At 38.5% G+C, this 17,264-nt stretch overlaps 1 protein-coding gene across 12 annotated transcripts in view; it reads right to left on the minus strand.

The window, feature by feature from the left end:
* Celf2 (CUGBP Elav-like family member 2) overlaps positions 1–17,264 on the minus strand; it is an 826,625-nt gene that overhangs the window by 300,915 nt on the left and 508,446 nt on the right. Inside the window, exon 1 of one of the 12 annotated variants that reach the window (XM_040756171.1) lies at positions 13,604–13,819. The exons of 9 other annotated variants lie outside the window; for them this stretch is intronic. In XM_040756171.1, the coding sequence (XP_040612105.1) occupies positions 13,604–13,677 (74 nt within the window). In that variant the 5' untranslated portion in view covers positions 13,678–13,819. Of the gene's footprint in view, positions 1–13,603; positions 13,820–17,264 lie in introns of those variants that run through there. 2 more of the 12 variants (XM_040756176.1, XM_040756177.1) reach the window with 2 other exon arrangements.

The following is a 17,264-nucleotide window of genomic DNA, read 5'->3' on the forward strand; positions in this document are numbered from 1 at the left end:
TAACACTCATATTGGGGAATCTACTATATATACGACAGTCCTAAATGAATGTTAACCATACAATAACTTAGTTACGACCCAATAAATATTTCTTTGGTAACAAGTTTTCCTAACTTATCAGAAAAGAAAACACAAGACTCACAAATAGTTTGTGGACTTTTGGAACAACCTTGTTTCTCTGTTTTGCTGCTTCTCTGACATAAAGCCATCACAATTTTTTCTTTAAAATTTTCACCAGCTTTAGGCTGTAGTATAGATTGGAAGGTGAATTATAATACCATAATATGGCACAAAGACTGTAAATTTGGTACTTAAAAAAGAAATTAATAATAAAATCATTATAACTTCTTCTTACTATAAGTTTTCCACTCTAAGCCAAGGCACATTTTCTGTTTCATGGATTTTAAAATAATAAACAACAATGAGCAAAATATAAGGTACATTAAATCTAACTCCTTTTTTTTGTTTTAAAAAATCCAAGTGGTTTAGACTTTTACTGGAGTTAGACATGAAGTGTGGTGCTTTGAAGTATAAAACTAAGGTAGGATGTTTTCCTTGTATGAGGGCAAGAATTTAAGAACAAGGGAAGAATCCATGAAGCAGTAAGTCCCTATAGGAACATTTTTCTTTTAATCTGTGGTACAAGAATGGCTGAGATTTTACAACTACAACATAAGGCATAAGGTCAGAAGAATGCAATTGTACTTGCCCCAGGAAAGCAACAGTGTCTGTATCTCAACGAGTGTTCTCTATTGCCCTTTGTGCTTGAAGATAAACTAGATTGTGCTTTTTTGTTTTACATCTTAGAAACAGAAGATGTGTGATGGTAGATGCACAGTGAATGAGACGACAATCTAGCAAACGAAGCCCTAAGAGAGTAACAGCTTTTTCCTCCAATTACACGATCATCATTGGAAACCCAGCATTTTGACAAAGTGTTCAAACATCAGAGAATGGAGTTGGTATCACACAGTTGAGAACCATGGTATTGGGCCTCATAGTCTGATTTCTGAAAGCCCTATAATGAGGATAGAGTGGATATACATTCCATTCTTCGTCTGTATTTTTGTTCAACAAAGCCTGCAATTTTCAGTCACTTGAAAATGTAATTATAGATAATGTTTGCATCAGTAGCAAGAATACAATAAGCACATGGGGCATGAAAACCCCACTCCAATCACATCCTCTTAGGTTACAGTGCTTGTCTCCTGCCAAGAGTAAAGGCACTTCGACAAGCTAATATTTGGTATGAAATTGTTGATAGTTTGGATCAACACATGCATGAATTCTACTCTAACTTTGCTATTAACTCTTATAGACTCTCAGTGTTAAAAGACAGCAACTTTTATTTTCAAAAAAACTCGGATCTTAGTAAATAGTTATACATTAGCAAAAGCTATGTTACAGAAAGGATAAAAGGGTAATGTAATGACACCTGAAATGGAACAGGTCCCACACATGAGTGGGTGGCAACTGTCAGTCACCTACAACCAATTAACCATCTTGTTTAGATTTCACTTAATTTATTGTCTATTATATGGCTTATTTAAGGAGGTATGAATGGTTAAAACTCTAGAAAAGATGCTGCATAAAACTGCCAATGGGATACAATGGGAAACCAACACCACTTGGCAGCCTTTTCCTGATTCATAAGAAGCAGATCTACTGTTACCCCAGAAAGAAATCAACTGTTCATCTAAATAAGATGCAAACATTTAGAAGCTACTACAGCTTAAATCACATATTGATCCTCACACACTAATAGTGGAAGACTTCAATACTCTACTCTAGCCAATAGACAGATCATCTAGACAATAAACAGAAAAACACTGCAGCTAACTGATGGACCTAACATATTCACAAACAATTTCACCCAAACACAAAAGAACACGCCTTCTTTTAAGCACCTCATGGAACTTTCTCCAAAACTGACCACATACTCAGACACAAAACAAGTCTTAACAGATACATGAAAACTGAAATAGTATCCTGCATCCTATCTGACAATCAAGGATTAAAGCTGGATATCAATCACAACAGAATGCTTAGCAAACTCATGAAAACAAACAAGAATACTCACTACTGAATGAAAAATGGGTCAAGACAGAAATTAAAGACTTTCTAGAATTGAATGAAATTGAATATACAACATACCCAAACTTATGGGACACAAATAAAGTTAGTTTTATGAGGTAAGTTCATTGAACTAAGTGCTTATATAAAAAATCTGCAGAGAATTCATACTAGTAACAGCACACCTGTAAGTTGTAGAACAAAAAGAAATCACACCGAAAAGGAGTAGACGCCAAGAAATAAACTACTCAGCATCAAATCAAGTTAAACAACAACAAAAACCAATACAAAGAATCAATGAAACAAAGAGTTGGTTCTCTGAGAAAAATCAGTAGGACTGACAAACCGTCATCCAAATTGACTAAAAGACCAGAGTTAGAATATTCAAATTAACAAAATTAGAAGTGAAAATGGGAGCATAAAATATACCAAAGGGACCAGGGAATGGTGGTGCGCTCCTTTAATGCCAACACTCAGGAGGCAGAGACAGTAAGATCTCTGTGAGTTTGAGGCCAGTCTAGTCTACAGAGTGAGTTCCAGGGTAGCCACGGCTACACAGAGAAACCCTGTCTTGACAAACCAAAAACAAAAAAGATATCAAAGAACTCCAGAGAATCATAAGGACATACTTTACCTGTATTCTAACAAATTGAAAAATTTAAAAGAAATGTATAATTTCCTTGATACATATCCCTGACAAATTTAAATCAAGATCACATCAGCCATTTTAACAGACCTATAACCCCTAATGAAATAGATGCAGTAATTAAGTTTCCTAGCCAAAAAAGCCCAGGGACAGGTGGTTTTAGTGCATAATTCTACCAAAGTTTCAAAGAAGACTTAATGATAATACTCCTTAAATCAATAAAAAAATCAAAACAAAAGGAAACCAAACCAAACAAACAAACAAAAAACAGAAATAGAAGGGATACTACCCAATTCATCTTAGAAGGTCACAGTTATCCTGATATCCAATCCACATAAAGGCCCAACAAAGAAATAGAATTACAGACCAATAGTCCTTATGAACATAGATACAAAAATTCTCAATACTTTCAAACTGAATCCAAGAACATATTAAAAAGCATCTAACATGACCAACTTGATTTAATCCCAGATATGCAAGGATGGTTCAACATACATAAACTGATAAATATAACCCACCACAAAAATAAACTGAAAGAAAAAAACACACGGTAATTTCATTAGACATCAAAAGGGCCTTTAAGAAAATCCAACAGCCCTTTATGATAAAACTGAAGATACTAGGGATAAAAGGAATATACCGCAACATAATACAGGCAGTGAACAGCAAGTCCATAGTCAACATCAACTTAAATGGAGATTATCTTAAAGCAGTTCCACTAAAATCAGAAACAAGACACAGGTGTACACTCTCAGTGCTACTCAATATAGTAATTTGAAGTCATAGCAAGGGCAACGTGACAACTGAAGGAGATCAAGGGGATAAAAATTAGAAAGGAAGGCCGGGCGGTGGTGGTGCACGCCTTTAATCCCAGCACTCGGGAGGCAGAGGCAGGCGAATCTCTGTGAGTTCGCGGCCGGGCTGGACTGACAGCCTCCAAAACAATACAGAGAAACCCTGTCTCGTAAAAAACAAAAAAAAAATTAGAAAGGAAGAAGATTTGGCCTTGGAAGTATCTAAGACCTCAAACATCCTAAAAGCAACCTCTAGGTTTAAATTCAGGAAGCAACAATGAAAAGGACTCAGGCTTAGAGAAGATCTGAAGGAAATATCTGTTTGGCTTTGTAGCACTCCCACTTTACTGAACCTCAATCTACATCTAAAATATCATGTCCCAAGCAGATCTGAAACAATGATATATAGAGGCAAAATAATGAGATAGGCAGAATTCAACTTCTGTGGCTGTCAGTAGTTCAACTTTGGTTGCTTTTTATAATATCTTGATCCAAATGAAGATCTGCCTTTAAAGCAAATTAGACATCTTTGACACTGATAAAATGTGCTATTTACAAAGATCTGATTATTTCTCACAGAAACACTTAGTGTCTGTGCAACTGCCCCCTTTCTAAAGATCTGCCAGTTTCCCACCAGGTCCCTAGTCTTGCTTTACTAACAAACTTAAAAGACAGCAGTAATTGCCACCACCACCCAAGTCCTCTCTGCCTTTATCAAAGTCCCTACCTGGTTCACCTTATACATGAAATGCTCCACTATATAAAGCAGGAGACTTTGTGTTTGTGAGGTCAGTTTCCCAGTTTATACAGTTTCTCCAAACAACACGATGATTTTTAGCCACAGTAGAGATCAAATTCTCCCATGGCCCATAATAGAGAATATGTCCTAGGCAATGGATTCACATCCAAGACCTTGGCTTCTCAAGAAAACTTGGACATGACTGATCTAAGAGAATCAAGTGACTTGTAGCATTGGAACCAAATGATCACATTTACAGTGACTCTGATCCATTAGGACTCTAAGGAGATTATCAGCACTGTCTGGAGGAGGGGTTTCTTTAATGAGTACAAAAAGAGAACTAGAATCCATCACCTAGATGCTTCAAGTAGTCCACATCCAATGCTCACTGTCTTATGCTGCATTGTAAACTTTTTAAAAATTCATTGATTTGTTTTTCTTTGGGGTCTTTCCCTCCTCCAGCTACTAATATTGTGTTCCTTAGGTGTGCTCTGGCTAAAGTATCTAATGAGGCCATTGGGTTGCAAATGTTACATTATGTCCTTTCAACAGTCCTATCAGAGGCCTGGGTTTCTAAAACCCAGGGGTCATAGTCCCAATATGTGAGAACCACCCTTAACATTATTTTAGATAATTCTTTTCTCCTAAGAAAATTTCAATCTCAACCAATAGGTATAGAGACAGACTTTACAGATAGCATACATATCAAGATAATAAAAGGAGATGTTGCTTTCGTTTTATCTCATCCCAGAATGGGGGTCTGAGTAAAAGTTCACAGTTGGAACTTGGTATTTCTTAATCATTATGTAGAAAAAGGAGGAAAAAAATCAGTCATCATAAAGTTGTCCTGGAAACTGAGCATTTCCTCCAACTTTAAAGGTGAACAACACTGCTTTACAGGTCTTTACCTGAGACTTTACAGCATATGTTCTGGGAGAAAAAAAAAAACATTAACAGCTCAGTTATAATGAGGTTCCATTACATTTGATGATTCCAGGAAACAGACAGGTGTATGGTCAGTTGCAAGTACTATGAAATTGTAAAATACTTGAGTAGTCATCCTTGTTCTAAGTTACTCTAACAACAACAACAAAAAATGTGACAGCTGAAAAACATCTTATTACTCAAATTTCTTGATGGAAATTATGGCAAGCCATTTGAGACTTGGAAGAAATCAGCATAAAACAAATTAGAAATTAAATCAGCAGAAGACCTAAGGTAGATCCATATAAAGGATAACCAGCCATGAAGGAATACCTTGCACCTGGCTGAAGGGACTCCAGAGATTCCATGTTACCACACCAAAGTAAGCATGCTGATGGCCAAAGCAATACAAGAGGAAGTTATTTCCATTTAAAAATAAAACCCACACATGCCCATAGAATTAAGGTGTTTTTATATTAAGGAAAAGAAACTCTAATTCTTATGAAGAAAACTAAATAGATGGTAAGTCCAATCAAGAAAACAAACAAACAAAAAAGGATTTGTGTCTCCAATCCAACATGTTAGAGGTCTCTAAGAAACAGGAATTCAGTAAAAGCTACACTCCAAATGCTTCAGTAATAAAGAAGAGGAAGAAGTGTCGCCAAACAACAGATTCTAGTAACAACTTTTCAACACCTAAACATGAAAGAAAAGGAGGAACCAGAAATCAATCATAGGCTTGGTGTGAAGAGATAGTAGGATTATCATGAAAGAGAAAGACAAATATATTATCAACAAATTGTTTTGAGATAAAATTGTCCATATCATATAGCATTCATAACATTTGGGCTTTTCAAAGAACTAATGTGTCATCTCTAGACACTAACCCTATGAAATGATGCAAGTCATGAGGAAAGATGCTACTAGCATGGATTTAGTGAATAATTGCAGTTGGAGGCCTCCTGGTGACAATTTTGAGAAAGCAAACACAGCTGCAGCATAGCCAAATATAGTTGGTCAAGACAATTGCATCTATAAAGTTAAATCACTCTGAAAATGCTGCCCATATGTTAAACCCAAAAACTCAACACCCTTTCTATAATGCAGGGAGTGAAAATACAGTTTTATGCACATAAATATTCAGCTGTTACAGACTGATATAGGTGTTTGGATTCTTCTCTATCAAAGATCCAACTCTGAAAACTAGGTCAGGCATGGATATGACCCCTTCTGAAACCAAGGAAAGGATCATAAAAATGGGCTTCAGAGAAGTCTAAAAGATTATGTACAAAGAAAAGATAATATAGGCATTAAGAAAATTACCAAAAAAAGATGGACTTTTCTATCCTCAACGAGTCTAGACAGAGGTGGTAAGAAAGTAAAGAGTAAAATAAATAAGAATAAAAAAGTCGTTCACCAATCTCCTGCAAAATGCTATCCTTTATGTTGTTCACATTACCTTTCTAAAAAAGCAAACAAAATATCAGACCTCAATCCAGTACATACTTTTGTTGTCCATCACCCAAAAGTATGTTGTCAGTTCCCAAAAGACGAATAAACTGACTTTCTGCATGGGTATTTAAGTTTGTTTACACTAATAGATTCTCAGGGGGTCAGAGGCTCATCAATCTCTAGTAACATTCATTTTTGTCAAATGTTTAGTTTAGATGCTGGATTCCCGTTACAATAACCAAAATTTCAAGAACTGCTTTTAGCATCAACTGAAAGCTGTGCACTGATAATATACAGTGCTCATAAAATAATGCTAGCATCAAAGAAGTATAACATAAGGAACTTAGTCAGGCCAGCATCATATCTAATAACACAGAAAGAAAAAAGACGTTTAGAATTCACGGCCATGATTTTCCTATGAGGAGTCCCCTTCCTATTCAAATGAAGACACTGCATGTGGCGGCTGAAGCACAAGCACTGGCGCCCTAGTACTTTACACAAGGATAAAAGTCACTACACTAGAGAGGACTGCTCAGTAACATAGGAAGGAATTATCAGAGTGAATTTCTTTTCCCACTTTTTTAAAGGAAAAGTCACCTGTGGTCTAGGCCAAGAAATTGAAATCATCCTGAGACCTTAGGATAACAGTCACCTTAGTTTGTAATACATGATTGATCACCATGAAAAATAGTCGTGAAACATAAATTCTTCAGTTATGAATGCAATAATCTATAAGCATATTTTATGTAATGGCACAATTTCATAAACAAGGACCATTAAATGGAAGATATCTCAAGAAAGTGAAGTATTATGATCAATAAAATTGAATCATAAATATACATTCTCTCTCTCCCCCCTCTCTCTTCACACACACACACACACACACACACACACACACACACACACACCTACACACACACCACTACCAAGTAGATGAAGTGTTTTTTTGTTTTTTTAATCTTTTAGCTCATAGGATCAAGTAAGTCTCTTTACATTAGATAACTAAGCTCCACCTTTCTTGCTACAGAAAAAGATAAAGAAAAACAAAGATATAACTCATGGGAAAGGATATAAAGTACCATCTTAAAACTTAACCTAAATTTAACTATGAACTTCAATAACAGCATGCCAATTAAGTCTTTTAGGATAAAAATCATAGAATGCTGGACTTAGCATGGTAAATTAAAATACATAGGACTACACCTTGTGGTATGTAAAATAGTTTTAAACTGTCTATAAATTAAAGTTAATTCAGAATACTATGCAAAATTTATCTGTGAAAATTTTCAGTCCTAAACGAGCCTATAATGCAGCTAATGCACTGATGAAACATGATTCCCAAGGTTACGTCAGAGAGAGAGAGAGAGAGAGAGACAGAGACAGAGACAGAGAGAGAGAGGGAGAGAGGCCATGTCACTAAAGAGACAAACTTCTTTAACTACTGAGACTTAAAATCAAAAGATTCCACATAACTCATTTGAAAAGCACTGTTACTCAAAAAGGAAATCTGGGTCAACTGGTCATCCAGATGTTTGGTGATTTCTCCCCTGATGTTGACCTAAAGGAAGCACCGATTATTTCAACCAATCTGACCTTAAGGCTATATATGCATTACAGAACAGTACAGAATCAACTGATATGATGTTTTACGATCTATTCTAAACATTAACTAAATTTATGTAAATTTTTAGAAAAAAACTGAATCTGATATTTTGCTGCTAAGTTTGCTGAGACTTTTGTTAACTGGAATAATTAAACCAAAATCTGAATTTGTATTCATTAGTCATTCTGAAAGTTATGTGACTACATATTTATTATCAACACATTTTAAGGTATCAGCTGATTTTAAATATTAATTTCCATTTCTGAACATGGAATGTAATATACAGCCCGCAGTTTATAAAAGAGAATGCTCATAAACCTCTGCGTTGGCATTAAAAAAAGTGTAAATCTCTAATATGCTCACAGAAGGCATTTCAGCCACATAAGTGGAATAGTATTACTATAGAAATAGTTGGAGTAATCACTTTCTGTCATGATTGAGGACAAACGGGAAAGGGAAGCTGTTCAAAACCTCCCTAAATGTTCTCCTCTTTCTTTTATAAGTCCTTTAGGAGGAGTGTGCAGCTCACACTAAATGAAAAAGACATTCCCAGGAGGAGGAGGAGGTAGCTATCCCTTCACATCTGGATTCAGAGCAGGAAGATATTGGATAGCACAATTAAACAGTGATGATGCTAAAGGGGAATAATTATTTTACAATTACCTGTGAGCATCACATTTACTGCTCTAATTAGTTTTTGTTTCCCACATAGGTTTTTCCAGGAACACTCAGCTCCATTTCTCTTAGGTTCAGCAATCGTTTTTTCTTAAGGAAAACATAAAAATACATTTTCTGCACGGCTACACAAGTAGCACAGCACTGACGCTGGCTTCATTATATGACTGGATACTTCCGCGGTGGTGGAAGCAGACAGGGTGGCACAAGAACTTGCAGGTGCTAATGAACTGGAAATCATTAGTGTTTCTTAAAGCCTCTCCTTCTGGAGTTTCATAAAACAAATATTACACTCAGTACTACCTCACTCTTTGTGATGACATAATCCATACCTAAGAATAAAAAAAATATGTCTCTTCCCTGAAGAAATAAAATTCTGTTTGAAATAATGACTTTCTAAATTTGGATGAAATTCAAATGTGGAAGTAAACCAGAGCAATGACTTATTAACTTAGTTCCTTAACACATGTTCAAAGTAAAACATTTCCATTGAAATGCAAATAAGGGATGCTTATGGGCTGTGGAGCATCTATGAGAGTGTGGTTCATTTTGTTTTTTAAAATTCCTGTTAATGATCTCAGATTCCTGTTATAAACACTACATGAATTCCTGTACAATATTTGGGGTTTAACATGTGCTAGCTGTATCTACATTCATGTGTAGATTTAGCATATCATAGCACTACCTGTTTTATGGGTAATCTATGTGTTTAATTTGTGAAGAACAAAATCCTGCACACCATAAAGAAAAAAGGCTAAAAAGAAATTAAAAGTTTGAGGATTTATGTAAAACAGAAAGACTGCATTCTTCAAAGGCCACATAGTGTTATTATAGCTCTTAGGGGGAGGAAAAAACACACTCTGAGGTAGAAAACATCATCCCATGAAATCTTAATTACCAGGTTCATATCTGAAAATCCTATCGCCTTTTTATCTAGTCTTTCAAGGCTTTTGTTTTCCTAGTTCACTGCATCTCATCAACAGATGCTGGAGCAATCTCCATCCAGCACATTACAATTAAATAGCAAGACTCAACAATTAAAGTAATACCTCTGCCCAGATCAAAGACAAGATTCACATCCTCAAAAATCTATGTGGCAAGTACTTTTGGTCTCAGAAGGCAGCTGATACTAAAGTACTTACTGTTAACTGAAAATCCTACCCCAAAATAGTTTAAAATTCTCCATTAAATAACCATATGTATACATAGCTCTTCCTTCAGAGTTTCATTTTAGTCTCCTTTCGTGATCATTATGGTATCAGGTGGTAAATGTCATTAATCTTGTCACTTTATGATTTGTAATTACATTTTCCACATAAAGTTTAAAAGCAATTCAAAAGGTAGGTAGGGAGTTCCAAATGCTTTAATCTTCATCTTGCTAGTAAACTTTAAAAAAAAAGTTTAAATCAATGTATATTAGTTAATAAAGAGATGTAGTAAACTGGGTTGAATAAAAACTAAAAGTGTATGTATAGCAATTCTAATTAGGTGATACATTGTTCTCAGATGGCACAATTTTGGTTTTTAAGCACCACCTGTACAATAGGAACATTACTTTCCCTACCTACCACGAGGATGAGAGTCGATATAAATCAAGTGTTCTGGTGCACAGTAGCCACACAGCTTAGTAAACACACATTTTTCACTTTTACAGAAACAATAGTGACTATGCCTCCTGGGGCTAGTCCTATTGCCCTGGAAGAGTTTTTTAATCTGTAAAATGAGGTCAGATGAGGTGGTCTCAAAATCCCTTTTAACTTTAACAATGATGTCCTGAGGAACCCTTTTCAGTTTACTTACATATAGATAAATATTTTTGCCTCTTATCAACAAGCAGATAAATTCCCCACGTTTATTAATTTATAGTCAGGATGATTTATTTTCTTTAAGGCTATTTACTGAATGTGGATAAAAAGTAAGATTTCATTTTATCAGTAAGCTCTTTTCAACCTTCTAAAATTGCAAATCTAAATACTGAACTAAACTAATAATTTTCAAACCACGTATTTTTTCACCTGTAGGCTGTCATTTCTAAGCCATTATAAAAAGCCAAAGATAGGAGACTCTAAATGTGTCACTAATGAGGGAAAACAAAGAAGCAGCACTCATCCCCAATCTCAATTGAAACCAATTCCCAGCTTAAAATAGAATGAAGAAAAAGTTCCTATTCTTAGTATGCTTCCCTATGAACAATAGTTTATAATACAAAATAAACAGCCACAATTATTTAAAATGCTTATTTCTATTTACAGTTTTGTTACTGAATGTTTAAAATTTCCAAACTTTGAAGTATATGTTATGGCAATTCTACACTACTACCGAACTTTAAATGATGCGGGCTCTTTAAACGTGGGATGGCTCATGGGGCCATCAAGCGTAATAATTCATCTCAAAAGCTATTTGTTCATCTGCCTGGAGGACTCAAACATATTACATCTTGCAAACTTATCTAATATATTCCTGTGGGAAAACACCATTGAGAAAATATGTTCTACTGATTTAGAAAACCAACATCAGAAAAGTTCCTATGCTTTATTTAAACTCCATTTCTGAACAGGCCAATATCTAGCAGACTGCATTTTAGTTCAAGTGGCAATACATCTCATAAGGCAACCAGTCCCCCAAACAATAAAACCACACAGCTATCTTCTGCAGTGTCCAAATATGGCTATAAAACCCACACTGCCTAGGTGGGTTTCAAGTGTTTTAAAAGTCAGGTTCCCCTTCATATACCTCTAGCCCTCAAAACACAGTCTCTAACGTGAGTTAACTACACACTCTTGTGGAAAATATGTCTCAGCATTCTCAGAACTGTGGAGATGTAAAACAGTTATCTTGGAGACAAGTGTCATTTGTAAATCCTTTTGTTTTCTTAGTTCATTTAAGCAATAGCTGACAAACACTCAAAACAATCTGGGGCCAATTCCAACGGCTATTGTTTGGAAATCATGAACTTTTGGAAGGAAAGTGGGGTAGAAGTCATATTAGGATTCATAAAAACCCTCCATGGCTGAGATACAAAGCTCCGTTGAGAGCTGAGAGTCTGAGCAAGCCACATTCATCTGCCAAATGAAAAGGAGGAATTAAAATTTCATAATCCGTAATTTAATCGACAAGAGACTACATCTTTCAGAGGCCATTAATGCTTTAAATTCCCAGAGCATTCACTAGTGGGATATAGTATGTCACTTATGAGCAGGTGACCATAAATTCAAAATCATCATCAATCCAACTCCTTGACTCTAACATTCCAGCATAATAGAGAAAATCACGTAAGACTTGCAAAGGAATTCGTGTGCAGATACGCATTGTGTGCGTGCAAGGTTTATATTGAAAGGGAGGCCAGGATAGAGATCTCTTAACACTATCATGAGAATATTACTAATCAAGATTAATTTTTCAAAGAAGTGCCAAAAGAGTGCCAAAGACATTTTAATTTGTTATCTGATTATCTCTGAGACAGTGAACTTGACCGTGTCTTCTCAAGTTAGCAGCCTTAATATCGACTGAAAAGACAATTCATATTTTAATAGATTCTATCATCCTTATCACCCACTTGATTTTTTTTTAAATTCTAGGGCCACTGTGGAGGGAGTTTCTCAAGATTCTCAACTCATAATACTTAACATACCAGAAAAAGAATCTAGCATCACAAGGCAAAGTTAGCTGCCAGGAAAATGGATCATAAAGCCTGGAACGGCCTGAGCGTTTTGACGACTACCATAAGGTGCCAGAAAGCATATGTGGAGAGAACAGGAAAAAATTTGTACATTATCTGGCTGACAGCAGCAGGCCACCGCCATCTGATACATTATCAAATACCTCACTTGATAAGAGAATTGTATACACCCCATGTCTCAGAAGGACACAGACTTTTCCATCTCTCTCTGGCAATCCTTTCTCTATCTGGGGTTTCTTTACATAACATGCCAGAAATACAAGTGGATCCTACTGGGATTCCTGAGCTAAAGAGAGAAACTTCCACACGAAGACAAACCAGCCAGATAAAAATTATACATAGTTTCCTTTTCTCGCGGATCCCAGCCCTCTACTTTGTCCCAATAACCGCTCTAGCCTAGTTTGTCGACACGTAAAACGACCAGAATCACATTAATTATTAAATCATAGACCGCCTATCAGACAAAACCATCCGGATTACGTAAAAATTACCTCTAATTTCTCTAAGAGTGCACCCGGCTAGTTTTAAGGGTTTGTAATTATCCCCTTTCTCTCGTCCTCTTTTCTCCCATCTCGGGACTGAGTGCAAAAGCCAGGGCTGTTCGCCGGGCCACCCCGCATTTCTAATGACACGAGCGTGCAAGGCAGCACGCGCCCGCCCCTCCCCGGACCCCGCGCTCCCTCCGGCCGGTCCGATCGCAGGACGCCGCGCCCAGCTCGGGGCCCCGGGACGCCGCGCGACCGCTCGTGGGTCCCCTCCCGGCAGCCCCGCGCCGGCACGCCCCGGGAAGGCTGGCCGCTCACCCCGCTCGCCCCGCTCGCCCCGCTCGCCCCGCTCGCCCCGCTCGCCCCGCTCGCCCCGCTCGCCCCGCTCGCCCCGCTCGCCCCGCTCGCCCCGCTCGGCCCTGCGCCGTCCGGGCCGCGTCCTCAGAAGAGAAGACGCCAAGGGAGGCGGCCGCTGCCTCTGAGGAGACGACGCCCCGCTCGGCCGCTCGGCCACTCGGCCCTCGGCCACTCACATTCTGTCAGCAACGAGCAAGCGGCCCTCGACCATCATGTCCGGGAGGAAATCCAGCTTGAAGGCAGAAGTCATGTTCTCAGCGCACGCAGCGGCGGCGGCGGCAGCGGCAGCGGCGGGGGGCTGTGCGCGCGTCCGAGCGGCCGCGGGCGGCGCGAGACTGGCAGGGACAGGTGCGCGCGGCCTCCCCGGGCGGCCGCCGAAGCGGGCACTTGTCACATTCTCTCCCTCCCGCGCTCCACCAATCCCCTCCGCGAGCCAGCAGCCGGGGCGGCCTGGCTGCCGAGCGCCAGGTGCGGCGGGCGGGGGCGGAGCTCCCGGGGCGGCCGCTCCACGCTTAACCCCTGCGGGCCCGCCCGGCCAGCCCCGGCGCCCCGGCCTCTGCGCACGGCCCCGCGAGCCCCCCGGGCGCCGAGCTTTCGCCGCCCTGCCCAGCTCGGCGCCCGGTTCCCACGGCCGCGCGGAGTGCGGAGCCGCGGGACACAGGCACCGCGCGTGACCTCCGTGCCCCCTCCCCACACACACACCCGGGGTGAGGCTGGCCAGCAGCCCCTGGGATGGTCTTCTAGCTCTGTTCCAGGCGAAGAAGTAACGAGGAGAAATGGCCCGAGGAATATTTGAGGACAAACGTGCTGCCTTCGTGTCTACTCGAACACCGAGGGACATAAAAGGGTCTCAGAATGAGAAACAGTCCTAAGCCGAATTGTTTTTCAAAAGGGTGAATCGCAAAATTGGCGTTTGCTATTATTTAACACAAAACATTAAAAGCCAATCCTGTGACTTCATGTCACACCTGAGATTTGTAGGAAGATATACTAGGAGGAACTGAGAGAAAAGCCACAAATATATAGATGCTTAACAAAAGTTTTCAAGAAAGTGGGTATAACGCGGCCTGCTGTCCTCGTTTCATAGTTTGGCTATTTGGGTTAAAGCAAACTTTTCACTGTGTAGATACACGTATGTGTAATTTCATGGTCTAAGTCAACATCATAAATTGTGCGCTATAAACTTTATAGTATACTTTTTGTGGTAGTAACTTTTGTTCCATTTTCAAATGGCATGTCTTAAACTTTGAATTAATGCATATGTATACACTAAGTATATGTGTACATATAGGCATATATACACATAATGATACATAGTGTGTATATATTTTATGATCTTGTTTGAAATTTTTATTTCTACACTATGCTGTGGTTAATCTAAAGAAATCCAGAGCTTTGTACTAAAGAGCTGTTCCCCCCTCCCCTGCACAAATCAAGGCATGCCTGGATTGTGGTAGCCAAATGGTTAAAATAAGTGAACAATAGTTAAATTTATCAGACACAATATAAAGAAAAGATTTATTTTTTCTCACCAGTTTCTTGGGTGACAGTGGAAACTCTCCTTAGAGATTATAGACAAAACAGTTATGTGTCAATTTTAAGTCCAAATGGGATAGTGAGCAATATGGAGTAACAGACTTGTGCTACTCAGTTAAGTCCACACAAACTTAACTGATTTGATTTCCTTCTTCAGCTGAGCAACCTATCTGGCTTTTAGCCTCCTAACTGCAAGGTAGTTAAAAAGGAAGACTTAATTAGCTTTCATTTTTAAATATTGCCTTTCTGGAGGAGCCAGGTCTCAATTTACAATCAATTGACAGACAATTGCATCAAAAATGAATTATTAGAACAAAACCATACCCATGCTCCCCCCCCCAATTCTGATGTATTTATTCCTTACCAGTCTATTGCCAACCACTTTTGGAATTATCTTACTAAAGTAGTTAGCTGGATAACTAAAGACAAATCTTGACAATTCTGGATCTACTTTTATACAGTATTGGCAAAACTATGAATGCATACAATGAGCTGACTGTATAGCAAATTTAAGATAGATCGAGCAGAGCCAACCTCCAAAACAAACAGAACACAACCACACTAAAAAGAAAAGCATTTTCAAATCAGCTCCAGAACAAAGCTCCGTATGCACCTATATTCTATAAGGTAGAAAGTGCTCCATTAACATATATACTTCTAAAATATTTATTTTCTCTTTAATTGCATGTGAATAGTTAGATGAAGCTGTAGGGGAGCCCTCTTACTAACTTAAGCCTTCTCAGCAGTTTGTTAAATTCTAGCCTCAAATCCCTTGAGGCAATAGTGGATTCAAAGCAGCTTTTAATCATACTATAAGGAGGGTGAAGTAGGATGTAAGTAGGTCATGGGGAGAGAATTACAAGTGCATAGGTTATTGCCTTATTTAACAACTACAGTGTAGCATGCTTTTCAAAGCACATTTGCTTTGGCCATTTGAAGTTAGAAGCAAAACCAGAATCAAAAATAAAAGAAAACCACACTACATGGAATATGGTGATATGAACCAAGAAAAGCTTACAGAGTGTAGCTGAGTTTAAATGCTCTGTCTGACAAATACACAAATAATGGTGTGATTGCATAGGCACCTGATGGAGAAGTCACAGGGAAGCAAAATGTGCCCACTCCCACCAGACAGGTGATTCATAAGTCTTCCAATGACAGCTTTTACTTCTCATGTCTGTTCAGTTTCTATGATTATGTCACATGCATGCTGTCCACTTCTGAAGAATCAACGTAAACATAAAATGCCCAAGCAAATAGCTCTTGATGAAAAGCTTCAATTTATCATTTTACTGCTTTGGCAGAAAGAGAGAGGGAGGGGAAAAAAAAGACTCAACAAGGATCCTTTTTAAATTTCCATACAGCAGTGAGCCATCAGGTATCATGTTTTGGCAGTTAAAATTAAATGGCAGGCAGCTTCACTGGGCCACAACTGAACACTTGGGTTCAATGAAAAGCGATTTTAAAGCCAGGGATCTTATCAACAGCAGTGAAAGGGGGGCGAGGACGTTAGCAGGGTCTCTCTGGTGGACATGAACTAGTTGGTGACACCACCTTGTGCAGACATCCCTGGGGACCAGGCTAGCAGGAACAATGAAGTTTCTTCGTAGTTTTAGCTCCATTGGAACAAAACCTTAAGCTCTTCTCTATCCCATCCCCCTACCTCCCCTAATTGTCTCCTTTTTTTAATCAACTTGCTATTCATTTCCCAAACAAAAGGCAATTCAAGAATTGGAAGCACTTCAAGGGAAAGTTTCTGAATGACCTCATTTTATATGAGGCTTTCCAAGGCAAAGGCAGTGCACTGTGCTGTTTCAGCTCTGCTTTCCCTCCTCAGCATCCCGTACTGTTTTGTCCAATGGCCATTGTCTGAGCACTGAATTATCACTAGTGTTAAAAACAACTCTCAATAAAACAGGGTGCTAATAAACACATTGAGCATAAGAGTGCACATGGCTTAAAATGGAAGAATACTTTTCCTGTCACTCAATGAATCAGAATGCATTCCATTGACTGAATCTTTCAATGTTTTATTTTGTATTTTTTATTTTTGCAAAATGTGTGCTAGGATTTGAAAACTGACACTGACAGGCCATGATTAATGTTCATAATAAAAGAAGTTTATTTTCTTCTGCAAATAACGTTGTATGAGACAAAATTCTACCTTTATTATTCCTATTCTTAACTCCCCACGTAATTGTACCTTTAAAAGCATTAGCCATCAGCAATTAACAAAGATGTGGTACTATTGTTCACTGGACTCCAAATGTCCCATTTTTAAAAGCATTTCTTTACTCACTA

The sequence above is a fragment of the Mesocricetus auratus genome, unplaced genomic scaffold (assembly GCF_017639785.1).
Source record: "Mesocricetus auratus isolate SY011 unplaced genomic scaffold, BCM_Maur_2.0 Super-Scaffold_100013, whole genome shotgun sequence".
Lineage (NCBI taxonomy): Eukaryota > Metazoa > Chordata > Mammalia > Rodentia > Cricetidae > Mesocricetus > Mesocricetus auratus.